The 23,655-nt window shown below is 48.1% G+C and overlaps 2 protein-coding genes and 1 long non-coding RNA gene across 9 annotated transcripts in view; 2 read left to right on the top strand and 1 right to left on the bottom strand.

Annotated features, from left to right (window-relative positions):
- The window catches only part of CLUAP1 (clusterin associated protein 1), a 42,118-nt gene extending 35,870 nt beyond the window's left edge, over positions 1 to 6,248 (top strand). For 5 of the 7 annotated variants that reach the window (XM_019933937.3, XM_019935211.3, XM_073793268.1 and 2 more), the window contains 3 exons: positions 1,815 to 1,870; positions 2,152 to 2,208; positions 5,198 to 6,248. In XM_019933937.3, the coding sequence (XP_019789496.1) occupies positions 1,815 to 1,870; positions 2,152 to 2,208; positions 5,198 to 5,344 (260 nt within the window). In that variant the 3' untranslated portion in view covers positions 5,345 to 6,248. The remainder of the gene's footprint in view (positions 1 to 1,814; positions 1,871 to 2,151; positions 2,209 to 5,197) is intronic. The other 2 variants (XM_019934533.3, XM_019935876.3) reach the window with 1 other exon arrangement.
- A 3,887-nt stretch (positions 6,249 to 10,135) lies between these two features.
- NLRC3 (NLR family CARD domain containing 3) overlaps positions 10,136 to 23,655 on the bottom strand; it is a 32,664-nt gene continuing 19,144 nt past the window's right edge. The window contains exons 7-20 of the mRNA XM_033839515.2: positions 23,091 to 23,174; positions 22,556 to 22,639; positions 21,093 to 21,176; positions 19,661 to 19,744; positions 18,981 to 19,064; positions 18,298 to 18,381; positions 17,685 to 17,768; positions 16,972 to 17,055; positions 16,396 to 16,479; positions 14,020 to 14,103; positions 13,515 to 13,598; positions 12,788 to 12,871; positions 12,315 to 12,398; positions 10,136 to 11,997 (exon numbers count right to left, since the gene is read on the bottom strand). Coding sequence (XP_033695406.1) covers positions 11,907 to 11,997; positions 12,315 to 12,398; positions 12,788 to 12,871; positions 13,515 to 13,598; positions 14,020 to 14,103; positions 16,396 to 16,479; positions 16,972 to 17,055; positions 17,685 to 17,768; positions 18,298 to 18,381; positions 18,981 to 19,064; positions 19,661 to 19,744; positions 21,093 to 21,176; positions 22,556 to 22,639; positions 23,091 to 23,174 — 1,183 coding nt within the window. The 3' untranslated portion in view covers positions 10,136 to 11,906. The remainder of the gene's footprint in view (positions 11,998 to 12,314; positions 12,399 to 12,787; positions 12,872 to 13,514; positions 13,599 to 14,019; positions 14,104 to 16,395; positions 16,480 to 16,971; positions 17,056 to 17,684; positions 17,769 to 18,297; positions 18,382 to 18,980; positions 19,065 to 19,660; positions 19,745 to 21,092; positions 21,177 to 22,555; positions 22,640 to 23,090; positions 23,175 to 23,655) is intronic.
- LOC109549596 (uncharacterized) overlaps positions 15,094 to 23,655 on the top strand; it is a 36,427-nt gene continuing 27,865 nt past the window's right edge. Inside the window, exon 1 of the long non-coding RNA XR_012326463.1 lies at positions 15,094 to 23,308. This is a non-coding gene — a long non-coding RNA (uncharacterized lncRNA). The remainder of the gene's footprint in view (positions 23,309 to 23,655) is intronic.

Below are 23,655 nucleotides of genomic sequence, written 5' to 3'. Positions count from 1 at the left end.
ATTTACAAGTGTGTGCTCGTGAGTGCGCACACACACACACACTCAGATGTGGACACAAAGATCACCTGAAACATTTTTTAACCTAAATGGGACCAGATTGTGTGTGGTTCTGTACTTGCTTTTTAAAATTATTATTAAATATACTGGAACCTTTTCCATGTCAGTAAAATATAAATCTGCTTCATTCTTTCTGACAGCTGCATAGTATTCCATCCTGTGGCTGTACCCATAATTTATTTGGGCATTCCATATTGATATATATTTAAGTATTTCCACTCTTTCCTTTGTATGTACATCTTTCTGCATATGTGCAAGTGTTTTTTTAGGTTGCATCATTAAAAATGGAATTCTTAGGTCAAAGGTTATATAAATTGTTATTTTGATAGATACTAAATTGCCCTATATTTGCCTATAAAGCATTTCTACTACCTGTTAATTTTTGGAACAAAATTGCATTTTTATGTATATAATACTTCTAAGTCGTAAATCATCTTTATTGTTTTATATTAACTTCTATATTAACTGCTTTCTCTTATAGGCTCAGCTATTTTTATTTATTACATTTCATTTTTTTATAGGATAATTAGATGCTCTGATTCCTTTCTCTTCCTTTTATTTTTTAAGAGCTTCATGATATAAATAGAGGTTAGAGGTTATGACTCCCATTCTGCAGATGGGGGCCAAGGCTCTAAAAAGGTATGGAATTGGCTCAATAGAACATAGTAAGGGCACTGGTTTCCTAAATTCTCCTGCTGACCACTCAGCCTGCAGAAGTAAAATCACAGGGTTCGTTTCCAAAAACTACAAATAAATTCTTCAGACAACACAAGAGTTGCATTTTATCTGACCAAGGGAGCGTGTCCATAAACAGCTCTTGATGGCCATCTCCAGGCCTGCCCTGAATGAGCTCCTCTGAGCTGCCTTCGCTGCCTTTCTTCTGAGGCCTGGCCCTGGCGTCACCGGTGGCTGTTTTTCAGCCTTCGGGTATGTGCAGCTCTCTGCCTTCACCCAGCAAGGATGGCTCTTGAGTTTTTGCAGAAGTCTCATCTAGAAAACATTGACTTCCAGAGGAGGAGGGGAGAATCACTTAGATAATGATGGTGTTTTGAAGGATAAATTAATGTGATACTTAAATTTTTTTTACTGTTTGGAGCTCAGACATAGATTCAAGTACAAGTGACACTGGCCCATAAAAGGAGAATATATTTCTTTTTTCAACAGAGAGCACATCTATTCTATTGCATGTATACTAATAATGGGATTCAGTGATTTTTACCTAAAATATTTACAGGATGCATATTTATTTTTCTGATTTATGATTTGTGCTTATATTTTAATGCCCTTTTCCTCTTTTTCAAAGTGGAAATGCAGAAAATCTATTACTATCACAGTTCTGATTAGCTGGATGCTACTTAAGTCAGTTTTTTGTTTTTATTTTTTTTAAGTATTTATTTACTTGTTTTATGTATTTGGCTGTGCCGGGTCTTAGTTGCAGCACGTGGGATCATCGTTGCCTCGTATGGGATCTTTATTTGTGGCATGCAGGATCTTTAGTTTTGGCATGCATGTGGGATCTAGTTCCCTGACCAGGGATTGAACCCAGGCCCCCTGCACTGGGAGCGTGGAACCTTAACCACTGGACCACCAGGAAAGTACCTACTTAAGTCCGTTTTTTTTTTTTTTTTCTTAAGTCAGTTTTTTAATGTGATTCTTCTTTTTCCCAGTTTTCTAAAGGAAAGCAAATCTTGAAGGCCGTTTCCTGTCCTGTATCCTACAAGGTTTTCATACTCTCTTCATGCTTTTGTTCTCCTCAGGCCGACCCAGCAAACGCGTTGTGGGCACAATGCAAGGTGGAGACTCGGACGACGATGTGAGTCCCGACCAGCTCCCTGAGCTGTCCTGGTCTTGGCCGTCTTGGGCCAGCCTCGTAGGCTAGTTTGGCCGAGAATCTAAGTGTATCTGACCAGTTTAGCGCGAGGTGCTGCTTCTCAGCCCGGCCCTTTGTTGGGTTTGTGGCAGAGTTCGACCTCCCAAGGAGCTAGACTCTCTTCTTTGCTAGTTGTTGGCTCATTTCTTTTCTTTTCAAATGAACGTGCTTGCCCTACTTTTTTTTTTTCTTCTCATTGTTCTTTCCATTCTTGCTTTCCAAAGATGGAAGCAGCACCAGCTCTCTTAGGTAAATGCAAGACTTCCAGCTCCAAGAAACAGGTTGGTTTTCTTTTTCACCTCCATTTGTGTGTGTGTGAGCCACTTACGGTCAGCAGAGAGCCTTCCCCAAGAGTGATGCCTTGTGTCTGGGGCAAGAAGCCACTCACATGGGTTCCACAGTGAGTGGTGAAGTTACCTAGAGGTCCCTGTGCTAATGAGGAGGCGGGGTGAACACTGAGCCAAGAGACAAGGAAGGTTATCAGGCCCCTGAACTGTAACCTAGAAGAGAAGGGATTCTGCTGAGGGCTGGGATCAAGACCAGGCTTTTCTTCAGCTCCATTCTGGGGAGGGAACCTGAAAGGCAGGCTCTCTTGAGACCAGGGCCCGGAGTGTGACATCACGTTGCTGATGCCTTGAGCACTGTTGAGTGGATAAGTAACTGGGAAACCAATGGAATGGGGAACCAAGGCATCCTTGCTGGGGTCCAGTTATTGGGGCCGCACTGTCCATCGATCTGGGCTTGCCTTCTTTGTTGAGTCCCTGGCAGGGCTGTGAGGCCCAAGAGGCAAAGGTGACTGGACTGATGGAGATCACAGACTTCCCATCAGGCTGAATGCCATGTGTGTTTGGAGCACGGCACTAGTGCATGCACATAGCGTGGGCTGATATTCTTGTACAAACAGTTCCATTTATTAGGTACCAATGGTGAATACTTTTAGAGAAATTCACAGGAGGGGAGAGGTCACTCAGATTTGCTGGGCAAGATGCACAGAGAAGATAGGGCCTTGAATTCATAGAAGACAGTCTGTAGAGAAGCAGAGAGACTACCTCCAAAATTTTTTTAACAAAGTAGGGGATGGATGGCTAAATAGCTTCTATCCATCCATCTTACCCATCTGAGACAGAATTAGGGAAAGTCTGGTGTGGAAACTCATGACACTGGCCTCTTTTCTTATGATTTGCTTGATCATTTGTATAGCTTTCTACTTTTCTGAGTAAATGCCTTATTTGTAGCTTAAAATCTCCTCTGTGCCTGTTGCCCCTTATTTATCTCAAGGAGGCTGTTTCCACACATCCCCCTGGGCTTGTCCTTCACCTGTTCACTCATTCACTTGCCAGGTCCTTGTTGAGTGCCTGTTACGTACCAAGCACTGTTAGGGGTTAGGGGAATACAGCAGTGAACAGAACAAAGCCCCTGCCTTCTTGAGGCTTACATTCCAACGGTCATCAAGCAGATACATCAGGGGTCATGGTGATAAGAAAAATAAAGCAGGTTTAGGGGACAGAGTGACAGGGATGAGGGAGGAGGTCGATGTCTTCTGATTGGTCAGGGGAGGTCTCTGATTAGGTGACATTGGGCAGGGGGCTGAGTGGCAGGAGGAAGGTGATGCTGCAGTAGGGCAGTGAGGCCTAGGAAACATGGTTCCTGAATTCGAGGGCCGGAGGCGACAGCGTGACTGGGAGTGAGTGAACTGGGGCAGGAGCAGCAGGAGAGGCAGCAGGAGCAGCAGGAGAGGCAGCAGGGGCCACGCACAGCTTTGCAGTATGTGAGGAGGGCTTGTGCTCTCTGAGTGCAGCGGGGAGGTGCTGGAGACCCAGGAGAGCTGACCTGAGTTTCAGAGGAACCAGGTTGGGGGCATTTGCAGGGGTCTAGTTCAGAGTGAGGGTGGCGGTAGCAGCAGACTGGTGAGAAGTGGTCAGGTTTTGGATGTTTCTAAGGTGAGAACCATTAGGTTTTGTTAATTGGACATGAGGTGTTAGAGAAAGAGAGAAATGCCCTGGTTGTGGCTTAATTGGCTGAAAGCATAGTTTTCATTTCCTGAGGGGGGCAGACCTGAGGCAGGGACTTGAGAGCAGATCAAGAGTCTGGTTTTGGACATTCTCAGTGCGAGCTGCCTGCTAGATGTCCACATCCTGGTGTTGAGGACTTCAAGGGTCAGGTCTGAGCTGGAGGTTGAATTTGGGGGAGCCACCCAAAGACCACCATGAGGATAGATGTGATTGCTTGGGGAGAGAGAGTAGAAAGGGAAGAGAGGAGGCCCAAGGCCGACCCTGTATTGCAGAGGTCAGGGCGAGGAAGCAGGTCAGGCAAGCTCTGCGGAGAAGACAAGGAAGTGAGGTGGGGCGAGCACCTGAGAGGAGGGGGCCTGGAGCACAGGAAGGGGGTTCCGGGGGAGGAGGAGCAGTCCTGTGTCAGATGCAGCCATGGGTCAAACAGGAGGACGGAGAATTACCCATAGGATCTGAGTCCATTGAACGTTTCAGTCTTGGGGGACTTGGGGGGAGGGGTGAGAGCCTGGCTAGTGGGTGCTTAGAGGGCAGCGAGAGGGGAGCCAGCAGGGATAGCGTGAGTGCAAGCTCGTTCTGGGGGTTTGCTGTGAGGCCACAGGAGAACAGGGCAGAGTAGCTGCAGAGGAAGGTGGGGTTACATTTTAGGGTTTTTTATTTTGTGTTTTTAAGAAGAAGGAGATTGCAGCATGTATGTGTGCAGGTGGGAATGGTCTATATAGAGTGACTGACCATCCTGGTTTACTGGGGATACAGGACTTGAAGTATGAAAAAGCTGGTTGAGTTGGTCACCCTCATCTAGATGATGAAAGAGAGAATGTCTTTTATTTTGCTCCTTACACCCATTTCCTGAGTGGCTTTCCATCCAAAAGCCCAAATAAGCAACCCCCACCAAGCCCCTGCCCTTCTTGCTGTCCACAGGTGGGTCTCTGGGCCTCCAGTGAGCTTCCGTGCACATCCAGTGGTGCTCCTGAGACGGCGGCGGGAAAGCCACCTTGCAGCTCCAGCCTTGGCTTGCCCGTTGGTGTTTGAGGGTTACTGGTTGGAAGACACATTTATATATGTATTTCAGCCGGCAATATATAGACACTGGCCCCATTCTTATGCCCCCACAGCCTGACTGCTACTCTGGCAAGCTCTTCCTTCATGTGGGTGTTGCTGGTTATTGAGCAACTAGTAAAAAAGCAAGGTAGGGTCTCTGCTGACATGATATCAGTAGCAGGATGGGACTCTCAGCTGTATTTGCTGTCTTTTCCTGTAGGAAGACTCAGAGGACAGTGAGATTGACATGGAGGATGATGAAGACGATGACGATTTGGAGGACGAGAGCATTGCTCTCTCACCAGCTAAGCCCAGTCAAAGAGTCCGGAAACCTGAGCCCCTGGATGAGAGTGACAATGACTTCTGACCTTCTTGCCAAGGGACCCAGGCAGGCTAAAACCCTCAGATTTGTAGGTAAAGGGGAAATTAAAGGGTCAGAAGGAAATAGGCATTTTGTTGGATAAGCCAGCAGGACTCATTGTTAATGAAGTAAAACCTGTTTCCGCTTTAGCCTCCTGTGTGTTACTCTACACACTCCAAAGCTTAAGAACCGGAGCAAACCCCAAAGATGATTTTTTTTCCCTTATCTATCTCCTAAAACTTGGGAAATGCATGTGTTCTTAGTGATTCACATCCACAGGACAAAACCTTGAGAAATAACAGCCAACGCTGTGTAAGTCTTGCCCGTTATTTTTGTCATACTTTTCCTCTAAAAGTCAGCCGGACCTTCGAGTCCAGACCTGGGGCTAGAACTGGGCACAGGACTCATTTCAGGAGTTGTGGGGGAGTGTCTGACTATTCATCGCATACAGTTTAGAATGTTTATTTTAGATCAGCTTTTGATTCTAGCCTTTATTTTCTTTCTTCTGCATGCTCACGATACCAAGCTTTAAATGTATTTTACTAAAATTGTCTGAAGGAAAGTCAGCTGACTCAGACGAAAACTAGCTTTCCTTGAAAATCAGGCAACAGATCGATGCTCCAGATCATACACACTCCATTTTCTCTCAGAAGGCTGACATTCCTCCTTAGGAAGGAGCAAATTAAGGACAAAGTTTTGGTACGGATTCATGTTTCTGACCTAAAAAAATAAACCAGAATTAAATTTGATAGAATAGCACTAGAATTTCCCTTCTGTGAAAGGAGAAGTGACAGGTGAAGTTTGGTTTTGTCTTGTTAATATGGAAAGCACAGAGGAGTTTTCATTGATTTCACTTATAAAGTCAGACGACTTCTGAAGTTCTCGCTTAATAAATTTATTTAATACCATATTTTTATATTATTGTTTTATTTGAAAGTATAATTATTTATTTGTACCATAACATATAGATACTTATTTAAGAAGAGTTCATGGGTTATTATATTACATGTGAATTTCAGGAGACTATGTGACAGTTATTTCTATGTTTGCTTTTTTCTCTGTCTTTCCCTCAATTTTACATAAGAGATTACCCCCTTTTTATAAAAAAACATTCAGCATTCAGTTAATTCACCAGTAATTTGAGATGTGCCATCTTTGAAACGATAAGCTAACGGGGAAGAGGTGTATCGGGTGCCACATTACCTCCTCAGATGCCGTGGCTTTTAAGGCACAAGAGAGTCATTGCATCTCCTTGGATGACATAGCTTTGGTTTACCTGAGTCTGACCTGACTTTTATTTTAAAAAACAAAAATTGTATTTCTGTTTCCCTTATGTGATGCTTTCTTCTAATGGGCATTAACATGGGAGCCCAACCCAAACCACAGATAACACGTCCACAGGTGGAGGCAAGAGCTGCAGCGGCTAGTCATTGTCTCACCTGCTTCTTGTCATCCCTCATCCCTTGATTAACTGACTTTGTGCAGAGTCTTGCGTGGTCTGATGTTTCCTTACTTGAGCAGCATCTTTCAACAAAGGAGCTTCAAGTATGGATCCTAATTATTAATGTACTTCTGTTGCTCTGACAGATCCGGGAGTCAGATGTGTGCAGGGGCCTTACGATTTGGTGTCATTTGGTTTTGGTCAAGCAGCAGAGCAGACTCAGGCCCCAGAGAAGATTGTGTGATTAGGTCAATGAAAAACTAGCTTTTAGATCATTGCTGACGGCTTTTTTTGTTTTTTTGCTGTGTAATCAAAGGACCTCTTAAAATGCTTTAAAATACATGTATTGGCAGAAAATGTAAAGGAACTTTTTAAGTCCTCAGTTTTTATTGGTGGGGATAACCATCGAGGATGTCCATTGGGAATTCTGAAGAACTGTTTCCCTTTTATCTGGGGCAGGAAGAAGAAATACAAGATCTCTCACTAGCATTTTAAACTGTAACATCAGTGTCAAATGTCTGAAAGGAAGGTGTGTCCCTTTAGGTTAGCAGCATACTGTGTAAATATCACAACTGTTAGATTGGCCCAGGGGACTCATGTGTGCTAGAACACAGGACTGGCTGAATTGGAAGTGAACTAAAAGCTTCTGCCTCCTACCCAGAACAGAAGTCCTTTCTATAAGGATGCGACTGGAGCAGGAAGACAAAGGGCTCAAGAAGTAATGTCATTAGGGGAAAATGGAACTGACAGGATAACCGATATGTCTGTAGGAAACAGTATTCAGATTTTACTTTTCTATTAGATCGTTTGGAAAAATTAAGCAGTAGTGACATAGAAAGTTTAAAATGATGCAACTTTTAATTCTAGAAAGAACAATAAATTATATAGGAAGAAAATGGCTCAGCAGTGATCATCAGTACTAATAAAATCATAAAATAAACACTAAATAATGATTTACCGAAGAATCATGCTGTAACTGTATTGGAAGGATGGAGAAGCAAAGTGGGGACATACGGTGATATACGTACAAGTGCCATTTCCCATAATAGAAAGTTAATAGATAATCTCTAAAATGATGAAACAAGAACTAGTGTATGTATGACATTTAGCTTTGGGGTGGAGAGGTATTCGGGAAGGGGAGGAATAGGACAGGAGATTGTTCTTTCCCATTATAAGCCTAGTACTCTAACTTTTTAAACTGTGTATTACTACACATTTTGTCCTGATGAAAATGAATTTTTTAAAAAGATAAATGTACAGGCAGGAAAGGGGTAGGGCTGGAGATTCAGGTTTGAGAATCATTTGTGTATAAGATTCCTCAGGGGAGAACACGTGGGATGAGAAGAGAGCTAAGGGTGGAAGCCTGTGTCTAAGGGGAGAGTCCACGAGGAGCCAGGAGAGACTGGGAAAGTATTTTCTAGATTTTCTAAAGTGAATGTATTTTTCCTTTAATAATCAGGAGAAATATGTTTAGTTTTTCAAAGAGTGGTAATGAGAAGGTGGAAGGATTGGAAGATGGTAATGTTATGGAATCCAGGGCAGGGGAGAATTTCCCAAGAAGGGAGAGGTGAACAATGTGAGGTCCTTGCTGTAAGTGAGCTTGAGTCAGAGAAGTCACTGAAATGGACAGTTAGGAAATCTCTGGTGACCTCAACAAGGAAAAGCAAGATAGCAGGTGAGGGTTGAAGAGAGGTTGGGATTTGAAGTGAGTATTGATGACTATTTGGAAAGTGGTTGGTCATAAGTGAAAATGGAAGGCAGAGCCAGGGAAGAGTGGGATCAAAGAACATTTTGGAGGGGCAGAGGGCCTTTTTTTTTTTTTTTTTTAAGAGGAACATGAACATGGCTTTTTAACTGAAGGGAACTAGCTTGTGGAATGAGAGGGGTTGAGTCTGTGGGAGAGAGAGAGGGAGGGAGTGACTGTGTGTGTAATGATGAAGCAAAGTTTGCATTAGGAGCCATTCTGCTTAAATATGTGTTGTATATTGAAAACATACACACCAGATAACCATTTGGGTTGATGCTGCTATTTGGGGTAAGAAGGCTAAGGCTGATTTCATGGTCTTTTACACCTGGATTTCTATAGTGTCTATTGTAGATACGGCCCAAAACAGTTCTCTTGACTTGGGCATCAGGTAGAGTACCCAGAACACTGAGACATTGCCTTAGAAGTTGAGTCAAAGTAGCCCTAGACTAAAGGATGGCTGATCCTGACTAGCAAATCTTCAAAGCAAGTTTTGAAAGGATCCAACTGTTTCTAGGTAATTGTGTCCCAGAATAAAGCTCAAGAATATTTTAAGGAATATGAAAATAGTCAATACCCAACAAGATAAAATTTTCAATGTCTGGGATCAAATCAAAAATTACCAGGTATAATAAGAAAAGTCAAGAAACAGACCAAGAAATGACGCAAAAATGACAGTTGATAGAATTAGTAGAAAGGGACATTCAGACAGTTATAACTATATTCCATATATTCAGACGGTAGAGGAACGCATGAGCAGGTTGTGAGATACGGAAGATGGAAGGAAAGTCTCACACAGTACTGCTAGAGATTTGAAAAAATGAGAGGACAACTGTGCAAGCTGAGATTAAGATCAGATTAGACACTGCAGAAGAAAACATTACTGATCCTGAAGACACAGGGCATGTTTGTCTAAAATGGAATACAAAAAAGACCCCCAAAATCCCATTGTGCTGATTATCAATTTATTGCCTCAGCTCCAAATTCACCTTTTGGCCTGCTCTGTGATAGTGGAGCTATTCGTTGTAAATATCTCTCCTTTGCTAGCCAGCAAGATGTTAAGCCTCATCAGTAGGGTGCTAGAGAGACTTTGAAGGAGAGAAGAGGGGCCTTTACTTCCAATTCCCAGTGTGGCTGCTTTCGAAGTTCCTGGAGAGCACACTTTTTTCTCCACTGCTTTGGCCCCTGAGTTTTCTCCAGTGCTAGGTTCCTGCAAAGGCACAGCTTTCTCTAGCATTTGACTACTGCAACTACTGTCTGTCACATTCTCAACTTAGCCAGAAACAGTGCAAACCAGAAGACAGTATAGCAACATCTTGAAAGTGCTGAAAGAAAAAACTGTCACCCTGGAATTCTATACCCAGCAAAAATATCTTTCAAAACCAGTAATCCAGTAAAGACTATAACTAGACCTATGTTCAAATGTCCCCAACTTCCAAATAATGTTCTTTATAGCTGATTTTTTCCCTCTAGTCTAGGATCCAATCAAAGATCTTAAGTTGTTATGACTCTTTAATAATATCCTTTCGTTTAAAATAGTCCCCAGCCTTTTGTATTTTTCATGATGTTGACGTTTTTTAAGAGGTCAGGCTAGTTTTTCCTTTTTTTTCCCCAGAATGCCCCTCCATTTGGATTTTGTCTGACTGTTCATTCATGATTAGATTCAAGTAGACATTTTTGGCAAGAATAAAATACATCAGTGATGTGTCCTTTTTTATGAATTTATTTATTTTTGGCTGTGTTGGGTCTTCATTGCTGCGTGCAGGCTTTCTCTAGTTATGGCGAGCAGGGGCTACTCTTTGTTGCGGTGCACGGGCTTCTCATTGCAGTGGCTTCTCTTGTTGCGGAGCACAGGCTCTAGGCATGTGGGCTTTAGTAGTTGTGGCACGTGGGCTCAGTAGTTGTGGCTCGCGGGCTCTAGAGCTCAGGCTCAGTAGTTGTGGCACACGGGCTTAGTTGCTCCGTGGCATGTGGGATCTTCCCCGGCCAGGGGAAGGGACACAGGGGAACCTGTGTCCCTTGCATTGGCAGGCAGATTCTTAACCACTGTGCCACCAGGGAAGTCCCAAAATGTCTCCATTTTTAAGGAACCTTTATAAATACCCCTCTGTGGGGTGATACTTTGAGACTGTGTGATTTTCTTCCCTAATAGGCTTTCATCCATGGTTTTATCATCCAATGATGATTCTTGCCCAAATACTTTTTTTTTTGTTGTTGTTTTTTGCAGTACACGGGCCTCTCACCGTTGTGGCCTCTCCCGTTGTGGAGCACAGGCTCTGGACGCGCAGGCTCAGCGGCCATGGCTCACGGGCCTAGCCACTCCACAGCATGTGGGATCTTCCCGGACCGGGGCACGAACCCCTGTCCCCTGCATCGGCAGGTGGACTCTCAACCACTGCGCCACCAGGGAAGCCCCCAAATATTCATTTTTAAAGGAACATTTGGAACATAGTTCCGATTCAAATTTAAAAGTGATAATTACTTTATAATTTTCATAAGCATTTTCCTTGGTTATTTAGTTGATGAGAGCTGTGATGTCCGTTTGGAATATTTTTCCTTTCAACATGGACAGATGTCTGAGGGAATTTATGCCACATGGAAACTCGCCTTTCTTGCCCTTACAGGGAAGCTGTAGCCACAGTAGTGCTTTGGGAAGCCAAATATATATTATGGCATTGACATTTAATGTACCATTGATAACCACTATGCCAGATTCCAAATGACATATAGCAGACAAAATCAGAGATTTTGTAATGGATAAAAGATGGCAAAAACCTTGGAGAACTTTTTTTGTCTGTCTCCAGAATCCTATAATTGAAGGCTTCATTTCTCTTTAAAATTTTTTCATAATTTTTCCGTATGACTCTAAGGATCATACTCCTAAATCCTGTTTTTCATCTTGAGAAAAGAAAGAGAGGTCCCCTCTGTCACGGATGCCAAATTGATACTCTTCATGGGCTTGAAGATGGCAACTCATTTCAGAGTGAGGGGGATGATTTTAGCCAGGTCAGTGGAAAAGGGCAGTAATGATAAGAAAAAGTAGGGGCGCATGAAGACCTCAGGATATAAATGGCTCCAACTGGCTTCTTACTTGCTGAGTTCTGAGGCCTGTCCCTGATCCCCTTGGAGGAAGACCCTCCTTTCCTTGTGCTGTAGCACAGTGTTCATCACTCCCCTGCCTGGACTGACCCTGGACCAGGAGAGGTGCTTGTGTCCTCCTTTGGCAGCACCACTCCTGCCTCCTAGTAGAAGACCAGCTCTCCTGCAGGTCAGCATCATTCCCAGAGCACAGGAAGGCACCTTGGAAAGTGGTCTTTTTGTTGGAAAGCTTCCAGCTGTGTCTCTGCTGTTCTTCTGCCTGGTCCACCAAGAACTTGTTTTGCTCACATTTCAACAGTGCATGAGGAGGCATTTGTCTTGATAGCCTCTGAGATCATCCTGGCACCAGATTCTCCAATGTGATTTCCCTGGAGACTAGAAGAGAAGGATTAGGACAGGGCTTGAGAAATTGACTGAAGGGCTGGAGGCCTGAAGATTCTCATTAGTAAAGCACAGATGGTCACTACATAAAATGCAGAACCCAGTGTGAAACCTTTGTGCTTCCAGGATTCCTCCTGTGGACAAGGCTCAGCATGGCTCCTTCTTATACTGAGTTCCCTTGCAGAGCTGCTAAGGGGCCTGGGAGTCAGCTGGCTCCGAGACTCAGGCGGAAGGTAGGGTCTGCCCTGGGAGCAGTTCTAAGGGTGAGCAAGGATGGCAGGAACGGGCAGATGCTGCCGAGCCCCACTCACTTGATGTGCCGTAGCCCATGGTTTCCAGACAGTGCGGTGGCAACACATATCGCCCCGTCCATTCCCAAGGAATTCTCTTGGAGACTAGGCAGAGAAAAGATGGAGACACCACAGTGAGCCATTCAGGACAGAAGAACACTCCCCAGGAAGCAGCACTGCACTATCTTGGGACAAGTCTGAGACTGATTTATCCACAGGCGCCATAGCAACAGCGAAGTGGCATTTAACCCTGAGACCTGTGTCTGCAGGCCGCCAGTTGTCTCGTCCAGGTGCCGTGGAGGACATAAGACCAAAAATGCAGAAGTGAACAAACCCATCCACAATATGGACTATAGTAATCAGAATAGTGTCAGCTATTTGTACTCGGAAGGAAGCAGCTACAGAGGAAATCAAGTGTGTCTTATGCCACAGGAGAGGTTCCAGAAGAGAAGTCTGCTGTTTTAAGGCGCAGGTAGGTCTATACAACCACTCACTTGAGTCTTCGGAGACTTGAGTTGACCCTCAGAGCATTCGCGAGGGCTTTGGCTCCGGCCACCCCAATGGCATTTCCTCTTAAGCTGTTGGGAAAGATGGGAACCCTAAGGCACAGTGACAGCTGAGAGGTGAACATGGTACCTCTTCAGGTGAGCATGAGTTACTTAGGAACCACGGGCGGGTGGCGGTACAGTAAGGTTGCTCCTTCCTCACTCCTGGGCACAGAACAGAAATTGGCTCTGGGGAGCAGGATGCAGGGAGGGGTGAGGCCAACCCAACCTGGTGGTTTGTTGGAACTCTTATCCTCCGTTTTCATTCCAAAGAAAGAACTGGGCCCAGACCAGAGCAGCAACCCTCCATCCAGAGGGGTCCATGTGCTCGGAGCCACAGAACTGCAGGAGCAGGGATGACCCAGACATCCTGAGAGCCCCACAGAGGTTGGGGCCCCAGGTTTGATCTTCTCACAGACCGGGTCAGTGGCCACTGGCCACCCCAGGCCTGGGGACATGTTTAGCCTGGGCAAGGCCAAGGAGAGGACCAACAAGTGACTCCCAGGAAAAGGGGTGACATGGGGTTGGGGAAGCTGGGGCCTGCCCAATCTACGTGAGGATATTTAAATGATTTGGGAGTTTCCGTGTACATTTCCCCCTTCCATATCTGTTCATTTTGAGTCAACATCTTGGTTTCTTTGGGCAAGAGGCTGTAGCCAGAGGCTGGAATACTTACTCAAGAATCTCCAAGGTTCTGTTCACAGCCAGGGCCTCCCCGAGTGCCTGGGCCCCAGGGGCAGCAATGGAGGCCACCTGGAGACTGTAAAAGGAGATGCAGTCAACACAGACAGGCAGCCTCTCTGGCCCTCACACCCACCCGGGTCCAACTGCATCCATACTCGCCCTTTATTTCCACTACCTCTTGACTTAGGGCTGAAAGTGGTGAAATAGCACTGAAAGTTGTTGGCCCTGGTCTGTCCAAAGAACGCTGCATCTCCTGTCTGCACTGATGCTAGACAGAGATCTGGATGCTATGGAGATAGGAAGTAGAGGTGGTCTCCCGGAGAGTTTGGGGGGTAATACTCCCTGCACCCCTAGTTCTTTCTAGATGTCCGGTGACCCAGTTGCTAATATTAGGAAAATCAAACCCACCTTCCTTGACTAGGAAACAAAAATGACAGTTAATGTGAAAGGATGGTTAAAGGCCAGCTTCCTGGGCTGCTGTGCATATCAGGACTTACTAGAGAGCAGTGAGGGCTGTGTTCGCCTTTAGCGCACTGGCCACTGCAGAAGCGCCTTCGTCCCCGATGGCGTTTTCCTGTAAACTGAACATAGAGCCTGAACTCTGGGTGCACGGAACAGAGGCCAACGCTGTGGCAGGACATGCTGAGCATGGACCTTCTAGATTTAAATCAGACCACACACACCATAGCAGACCATCTTCCCAGGGTCACCCTGGGGATCACTGTACCTCCTGTGTGGCCACTGCAGCCCCGTGGCCACCTAATGCATGTGCTCAGGGGTCTGGGGTCTGCATGAGTCTGGACCGTCAGAGCCAAACCAGAAAAGGGACACGTGGACATACTGTCAATGAGAGCTTGGTGTGCTTTGCAAAGCCATCCAGAAAATCAAAGCGTTCAATCCTCGGGCCATTCTTGCTGGTCAGTGTTTTACATCTTTTTTCCCCCCTTTCCTTCCACATTGGAGGAAAGTGGCAGGCCCTGGAGCAATAAATGTTTAAGAGTTTAGTTCAAGTGGACGTTGGTATGTTTGAGGGAGCAATTTGCAGTGATAATTTTAACAGACATTTGAGTATATTGGGTGCCAGCAAGCCCAGTTCCAGCTTCTTGGAACTCAGGTGGGGAGACAGATGAGAGTTACCAACTGCAGGGTGCTAGAAGGGCCCTGTGGAGTCTCCTTCCCCAGTGTGGTCACAGAGGCTGCCCAGCAGAAATAGGTCTAAACCAAACCTGCAGGTGAGAGAGGGGGGAGGGCTTGGCACATCTAAGGAAACCAAAGAAATCGAGTTGAGTTGTTGGAGTGTGTAATGAGGCTGAGGGGGTGCAAAAGAAGCAGATCTTTAGGGGCCTTGGAAGCCACGCTAAGGGTTGGACTTCACTCTGCAGGCACCAGGCAGCCATTTAAACATCTTGTCTAGGATGGGAACAGATTTACGTTTGGGAAAGATCTTTGGCCAGCAGTATGAAGATGGACGGATGTGGAGGCTGTGACAGTGATGCAGGTGAGTGCTGCTGGCGGCCTGGACAGCGGCCGTGAGGGTAGAGGGTGGGTGGGTGGAACATTGGGGCAAGAATTGACAGGATTTGGAGATGGGGTGCAGGTGGGAAGTGAGAAGGCAATGTTTCTAGCTTGCACAGTTGGTTGCTGGATCCCCTCACAAGGTGAGGAGCCAAGAAGCAGACTTGTGGGGGAGATAAGTCAGTGGGAAGTGGAGTGGGCAGTGGACACGTGGGTCTGGAGCTCAGGAGAGAGGTCTGAGCTGTAGATGTGGGGGCCACCAGGACTTTGAAGGGAATTGGAGCCCTGGGTTAGGAGGAGCTTCTAGAAAGAGACATCATTCAAGGGAAGATGACCCAGGACAGAACCTTGAGGAGTACCGTATTTAGAGTCAAACGGAAGGACCAGCCAGACAAGGAATATCTTGGAAGTTGAGGGAGAAGTATTCGGCATGAAAAGCAGATGAGGCTCAAAGGTTAAACACGGAGTGACCATCTGACCCAGCAGTTCTGCTCCCAGGTGTACACACGAGAGAATTAAAAGCATGTGTCCACACGGAAACTTCTGTATGAATGCTCACGGCAGCATTATTCATAATAGCCAAAAAGTGGAAACAACCCAAGTGTCCATCAGTGGGTGAGTGGATAAACATGTCTATCCATGCAGTGGAATATTATTTACTCATAAAAAGGAATGAAGTACTGATACATGCTGCAATGCAGATGAACCTTGAAAACATACTAAATGAAAGACGTGAGTCACGAAAGACTTCATTTACATGAAATGTCCAAAACAGGTAAATCCATAGAGACAGTAGATTAGGGAACTGGGGGACTTGGTTGGGGGCAGGGGAATGGGGAGTGACTGCTAATGAGTATGAAGTTTCTTTTGGGGGGATTGAAAGGTCCTAAAATTGATTGCAGTGATATTGCACAACTCTGTGAATATACTAGAAACCAGCGACATATACACCTTAAATGGGTGTATTATATCTCAACAAAGCTGTTGTTTTTTGGGTTTTTTTGCAGTTTGCGGGCCTCTCACTGTTGCGGCCCCTCCCGCTGTGGAGCACAGGCTCCAGACACGCAGGCTCAGCGGCCATGGCTCACGGGCCCAGCCGCTCCGCGGCATGTGGGATCCTCCCAGACCGGGGCACAAACCCATGTCCCCTGCATCGGCAGGCGGACTCTCAACCACTGCACCACCAGGGAAGCCCTCAACAAAGCTGCTTTTTTTTAAATAGCAGATGAGATGGAAACCTGCCCGCTAGCCTTAGAGCAGAGGAGGCTGTGTGCTGAGGGTGTGAGCTCTGCACCTGGTGGGCACCGAGGTTGCAGATTTCCCTGCCCCCTCTCCCCCCCTGCGGAGGCCCCACTTACTCAAGGCTGGTGAGGCTCGTGTTGAGCTGTAGTGCTTGTCCCAGGGCCTTGGCGGCGCCGGCCTGGATAAAGTTCCACTGCAGGCTGGGCAGACACACACACATGACTGCGTGGCCCATGGCAGAGCCCAGGAGGTCCTAGGGGCTCCAGAAAGAAGGGGCTTCTCCTGGGAGAGTGACCACAGGGAATGGGGTCCCTGAAGGACGAGGTCCTGACCAAGGTGGGCAGAATGCCTGCAGCCCCCCTCAGGCTAGTCCCAAGGGGCCTACGTGCACTCTGGTTAGTGGAGGGCACAGGGACAGGCTCAAATAGACTCCAGGTGGCCCTGCATGAAGCATGTGACAGAAGCACAGCGTGGGCACACACCTCCCACCATTGGCCTCTCTCCGGTGAACGGCCCCAGGGAGCAGAGCAGGGGGCAGGGCACAGCCTAAAGGCCCTGAGGCCATGTTGCTGGCGGGGGTGGGGCTGGGGCCCTAAGCCGAACTTGGCCTTCTGCCTCCCCTGGTTTGAGTGGTCCTGCAGCTCTGTGAGCGGACAAATGGACAGGGCAGGGAGGGTGCGTCGAAGACTCACTGAAGGGATGTGAGGGCACAGTTTTCTCTCACTGCCACTGCGATGGCCTGGGCGCCCTGGTCGTGGAGCAGGTTGGCTGTCAGGCTGGGAGGAGGGGAACAGGGGCAAGTGAGTGGGAGCTGGCAGTGCAGCCCCCGTTCTTGCTCACTGGGGGATCCAGACCTCTGCTGTGTTGTCCCCAACCCCCCCACCCCAGGACTTCATCATGTCTCCTGGGATTGCCTGGCTCACGCTCTTGGGGTACTTGAATGTACCAGGTGCTGTGTCCAGCATGTGTCCTGGACCATTGAACTGCATCCTGGCAAGCCCATGGGGGGTGGGGGGCAGGGGGCAGGCTCTGTTCAGTGAGCTTCCACGACAGGTCACCTGCCAGGAGGTGGCCAGAGCCGCCTGGGGACTCACTCATTCCTGATCCCTGTTCTGGGAGCCCCTCCCACTTGCTCATATATTGTTGCCAGGGAGTGGGGGTCGGGGGGTCAGGGCAGGGAGAGTGTTGCCACTCACTTCATCCTCCTGTAATTTACGACATAGAGCGGGGGACTTGTGTCAGGGTTGCCACCGGGCAGCAGGTCTCCCAGTCCCCCCACCAACCAGGTCCTTCTCGCACAATGGCGGGGGCGCCAAGGGTCTGCCATCGACTCCCAGCTCTGGGTGAGTGAGGCCCTAGGTGGCATAAAGAGCCTTAGGAAGCACAGCCTGCCCCCCTCACGTACTCCAGGCTCTTCAGGGTGCTGTTGGTGCGGAGAGCGCGAGCCAGATCCTGGGCTCCCTCCGGGCTGATGGAGTTTTCTCGCAGGCTGAGGAAAGAGAGGACCGTGAACTGCTGACTGACAGGGGAGGCCTGCCACGTGCTCAGGCTGTGAGAAGTTGAGAGCCCCAGGTGGAACCTGGGCCAAGGTGGGAAGAGCCTGCTCTAGGAAGTCCCCCTCCGACTGCTCACCAGCCAGATGTCCCCACACCCCCCCAGGACTGTCAGCAGTAGGACAGACAGTCAAGGAGGAAGAGGATAAGATGACAGGACCTCAGAGGTGTGAAGGGAGGGGAAAGCCAGCATGCTTGGGGGCCTGCAGGCTTGCCCGTAGGAAGGGAGCTGCAGATACGGCCAGCTGAGGGCCAGAGCTGCCCCTGCCTCCCCAGTGAACAGGGGGAGCGCAGGCTGCCAGGCTCCAGAACCAAGCTGCCCAACCATAGATCTTCCCCATCACAGGCCCCTGGCGGTGTGGGTGTGGGCTTCTCAGCACCAGCCTTTCCTTCCATGCCCCAAAGTCCCTTCAGACACCCTGGCCAAAGGGACGCCCTCAGATGGAGAGGGAGGCAGGGACTTACTTGAGGCTGAGGAGCATCTGGTTGGTGCAGAGGGCTTCCATCAGCGCTGCCACTCCCAGGTCACTGATGGAATTGCTTTGCAGGCTGCAGACAGAGGACAGGGCGCACTTTGACGTGGCTGTCTCAGGATGCGGAGGGAGTCCAGCCTGGGGCTGCAGGCACTGAGTTCAGCAGGGAGTTGGGGGAACCCTGTGCTGCCCCCACGGCCCTTCTCATCCCGTTCCCCGCATTCCAGCTCCTGCTAGGTCAGGGCAGGTGGGTCTAGCACAACCAGTGCCTTGATTTGAGTGGCTCCACAAGGCTTCTGGGGGGGGGGGAATGTGTCTGCAGCCCCCAGAGAAAGTGGTGCAGCTGAGTGTCCCCATTATGGGGATAGCACTGAACTCCCCAATCCCCACCAAGGCCCTTGGAGCCAGCCCCCTCTGCAACCACCTGTGCCAGCTTCTAAAGTACACTCAGTGCTTGTTACTGAAAATTCCAGAACCAGCGCCGACCCTGACTGTCCACTGGGGTGGGCTGGAGGGAGACACTAAGATCACAGTATGCCCAGGGTTGGTGGTTGATTGGGTTCTGACAAGGAACTGGTCCTGACTGACAGCCCTCCTCCAGGACCCACCCACCTGCTGGATGGGGAACCCAGGTGGGGAGTCACCCTCTGCCCACAGCCACCCCTGGAGACTCACTCCAGGCTCTTCAGGCCCTGGTTCACCTTCAGGGTCTCCGCCAGGGCCTTGGCACCTCCATCGCCAATGCTGTTACTGGAGAACCTGCAAGAGATGGGACATGGGTGGAGCAGCCTGGTAGGGCGAAGCTGGGGGATCAGAGTCCAGGAAGCCCTCCAGGGAAGGGCTGTCTCTGTTGTCTCAAGGGTGCCCAGGGCACAGTTTCTTCTGCCTGAGGCTGGTTGGTGGGTAGCCTCCGTAAGAGATCAAGGTAGCAAAGTCTTTCTTGACTCCTTGACAGGGTTGGCAGGGCCAACTCTTTAGTGAGGGGTATTTGTGATAACTTTATGTGAAGGTGGCTGGGATGGTATTTTCTTCTACCAGCTGGGAAGGCAGTAAATGTGAGTCTGAGACAGTTGGGGCTCACTCATTCCTGGGAATCTGGATCTCCATTCTCCTGGTCCAGGGCTTTGGAGTCCAAAGCCAGCTATCTTGTGCCCACACATTCATTCATCCATCCACTCACCCACTCACTCACTCACTCATCCATTCATCCATCCATGCACTCACCCACCCACTCATCTGCCCACTCATCCATCCATCCACCCATCCATCCAACCCCTTGTTCACAAATATTTGTGATGGGCTGGGCATTGTGCCAGGCATGGAGGATACCAGTTTGGCCCTTCTGCATTTCTCACATGAGCTCCTTCAGACTCCTGTTCTGCTTCAGGGCATCTGCCATCTGCTGGGTTCCCGCTGGCCCGATGCTGTTCTTCTGCAGGCTGTAGGAGAGGGGTCCTTCAACAAAGCTGGTCACAGCCATTCCCAGGCTAAGGACAGTCTGGTTCAAGGTGAGAGGTCAGAGACTACTCAAGTGCCTCTCTGTTTACCACAGCATGGGGGGAGGGGTCTCCAGGAAAGGTCTGTGGATTGTTGCCAAAGTGTTGCTAATAGACTGATGTGAAGAGTTGAGGCAAGAACCGTTGGGCCTTCCCTTCAGGGGCCAGAAAGCAGTGACCAGCGGACACTGTTAATATCCAGCAACCTCCAAACTGGAGATTTCCATGTAGAAGTCCCACTGGCCCCTCACCTGACCAGCCTTCTCAACACTCAGCAGTCTGCCTCCAACCAGACCAGCCAGCAGCCTGCCCTGCAACCCTACAGTCCTCCCAAGGGCAGACCCTCCCTTAGGCGCCTCGCCTTCAAAAGCTTCTTCCTTTTATACTAAATGTGGAGGAGGGAGATGTTACAGGAGAACCCCTGTGCTCATCCTAGAAGGAGAGGCAGGGCAGGACCTCTTCTGTGTGAGGCTAAATACACTCTATAAACAAAATGGAATTTTCCCTGGTTACAAAGGGAAAAAACCCCTCCCCTCCCCTCCCTTAGGGTATTTCCTTGAGCAAATTTGGGATTGTAAATCCTTTCCCTGTCCCTTTGAGAGTGTGTAAATCTTTTTAAGAGCTAGAAGTAAACCTCTTGGCAAGTTTATAGCCTCGGAATATCTTTTGTAAGGGCCTTGGAGCCATCTCTTTGAACTGTGCACATCAAGTAAGAGCACCTGCTCCAAGCTGTAAGTACCTGCTGGTCATAAAGATGTGAGAAGTTTTCTTTTCCTTGTGATAAATGCAGTTAGCAAACACAGATGGCTTCCCCCAAATAACAGGCAAATTTAGTATAAGGTAAGTGTGACAAATGGTTCTGTCCAGTCCTCTTATTTGAGGGCAAGTTGTGGTTTTTCTTGAAGACACTTATGTAATGGGTTGTATCTGCTCGACTGTAGGAAAGGGTGAGATTCTTTTCTGTCTTTGCCATCCCATTGGTGGATTGCCTTTGATGCTCATTGCAGGCTAGCTGAATGCTTATTCAAGTAATTAAGCTGTTTCATACTTTTCTACATTTGTGGAGAGGATTTTCTGGGTTGGCAGGAGGCTTTGTTTTTAATTATTTCCCCCACACCTGTTCTCTGGAAAAGCAGTGGACATCAGATTTTCCAGGGGCCATCCAGATGGATCAGAAAGCCTCAGGGCTTTGTCCCATCCATCCCTCCATGCAGAAAACAGACAGGCCCTTGGAGGAGAAGGGAGAAGAGAGAAGAGAAAACGTTCTCTGCCAGCCAGCATGCCCACTCACTGTAGCACGGAGAGGGTCCGGTTGGCAGCCAAGGCCTCAGCCATGGACCTGGCACCGTCATCCCTGATCTTGTTGCTCTGGAGGCTGTGGAAGCAAAGAGGTGCATCACTGATGGAACATAGGACGGTGCCTGGCATGCCCTCACCCCCACTACCCAGGAAGTGGGAAAACAACTGGCCCTTCCCACTGCTGCTTTGGCCTTAGGTTTTCCTCTGGATCTCTAAGTACTTGCCTGCTGACTGGGGACAAGGTGCCCATGGTATGTGGATCACAATGACAAGGTCATTGATAGTCCCAATTACAGCTAAAAGCCACAGCACCCAGGTGTTGGTGAGGATGTGGAGAAATTGGAACCCTCATCCGCTGCTGGTGGGAATGTCAAATGGTATGGCCTTTGAGGAAAGCAGTCTGACAGTTACTCAAAAGGTTAAATATAGGGTTACCGTGTGACCCAGCAAATTCCACTCCTACGTATATCTACCCAAAAGGATTGAAAAAAAGTCCTCAAATACTTGTACAGAGATGTGTACAGCACAATAGCCACAAGGTGGAAACAACCCAAGTGTCCATCAGCTGATGAATGGATAAACAAATTGTGGTCTGTTCATGTAATGGAATATTATTCAGCCATGAAATGGAATGAAATACTGGCGCATGCTACAACGTGGATGAACCTTGAAAATATTATACTAAGTGAAAGAAGAAAGACACAAAAAGTCTTATTTTTTGATTCCATGTATATGAAATATCCAGAATAGGTAAACATACAGAAAGCAGATTGGTGGTTGCCAGGGGCTGAGGGGAAGGGAGAATGGGAAGTGATTGCTAATGGGTATAGTGTCTCCCTTTAGGGTGATGCAAATATTTTGGAACTAGATAGAGGTGTTGGTTGCACAACTGTGAATATACTAAATGCCATTGAATTGTACACTTTAAAATGATGAATTTTATGTGAATTTCGCTTCAATAAAAATAAATATATAAATGAACAAGACAAAACAAAATGACAGGACACACTCCGCTAAGGATGGATACAACCGCTGACCCCTAAAAGGAGCCCAGCAAACCACACCACACCATAGGAACCATCTGGAAGATGGGATTTCAGTGTCTTGGAAAACACCGCAGGGGATCATTCTGATACCATGGCCTTGGGGATTTCCTACTCAATGTAGGACAAGAGCTTTCCCTCGTAGATTATTTTGTCCTTCAAACCTCCATATACCTCCACCCCTCTTCTCCTCCATCCCCTGTTCAGGCCATAAGCACAGGCATAATGACTAGGGAAGAGCTGAACTTAGAAACTTGCTTAGGATACAAGATCCCCTGGCATCCACTGGGTGGGAGCCACTATCTCATGGTCGCCGTTTTGAATTACCTCCCACTCCATGGGTGGCACCTGATGAGAGGGTTCTCTGGGCCACCTCCTGGGGGCAGAGAGACAGGGAGCGGGTGACACGTACCACAGAGAGGCCAGAGTGCGGTTGATCTTCAGAGCATCTGCCAGTGCCTTGGCCCCTAGAGGTCCAATGGAGTTACTGCGGAGGCTGGCAGAGGAAGAGAGAGGAAGAACCATTCTCTTTTAGCCAATTCCCAGGGAGGGAAGGAGGAACAGAAGTTACATGGACCTTTAAATCCATGCTCCTCGAAAAGAATGCATCAGGGTTTAGGATTTCACGTTCTGTAGAACTGGGGCAGAGATCCTTATTTAGGCAATCGAGGAAGGAGTTCCCCAAGATGGCCCCATGTGATGGGGAGAAGAAAGCAGGATCTGATGGACTAGTGGGCTTGGGCCAAGTGTGAAGAAGAGATGATAACACCAGATTCAAGGCCAAAATTCTGGCGCTTCACTGGGTGAGTCCCAGCAGCTGAGCAGGAGTCAAGACTTTGCTTGCTCAGCTGTCCTTCCAACCCATCCTGGGAAGAGTGTGGTCTAGGGGACTTCACAAGATGGCTCAACACTCTCTCCCTGTCCCAGGGGTGAAGGGTCCTACTTACTCCAGAGTGGTCAAACTTCTGTTGACGAGGAGGGATCTGGCCAGAGCTTTCGCCCCTTTGTTACTGATCTGGTTCTCAGCCAAGCTGCCCAAAGAGAGGGAGAGGAGTGGTTAATGAAGGTCTGTAAATCTTGCCGCCTATCCTGCAACGCGAGGCCTGGGATCCAAACCCGTCAGCCACCATAACATCATCAGGGCCTGGACTCAGGTGGAGATCAGGTAAGTCAGGCCCAGGAAAGCCTCTGAGATGGGCAAGGTAGGGCCAGAGTGGGTGGACAGACCCTCACACCAGCAGAGGGTCCCAGTATGACCAGAATCCAGCACAACACCTTCTACCCCAACAGCGCAGCAGAGGGTACGGGCAATTACTGAAGACTACCATGGGATTCCCAGCCAGGGGTGTGCTGGAAAACCAGCTGTCAGGAAGAAACAAAATACAAAAATCATGATTTGTTGGGTTGGCTAATTTCCATGGTGTAAATACTCCCATCATGGCCAATTTCAAGCACTCTCAGCTTGTAAAAATTCCGAAAATGTAACAATCAGCTCTCATGAACTTGTGGCTG

The sequence above is a fragment of the Tursiops truncatus genome, chromosome 15 (genome assembly GCF_011762595.2).
Source record: "Tursiops truncatus isolate mTurTru1 chromosome 15, mTurTru1.mat.Y, whole genome shotgun sequence".
In the NCBI taxonomy this organism is placed as follows: domain Eukaryota; kingdom Metazoa; phylum Chordata; class Mammalia; order Artiodactyla; family Delphinidae; genus Tursiops; species Tursiops truncatus.
This window is presented reverse-complemented; position numbering and strand designations above follow the sequence as displayed.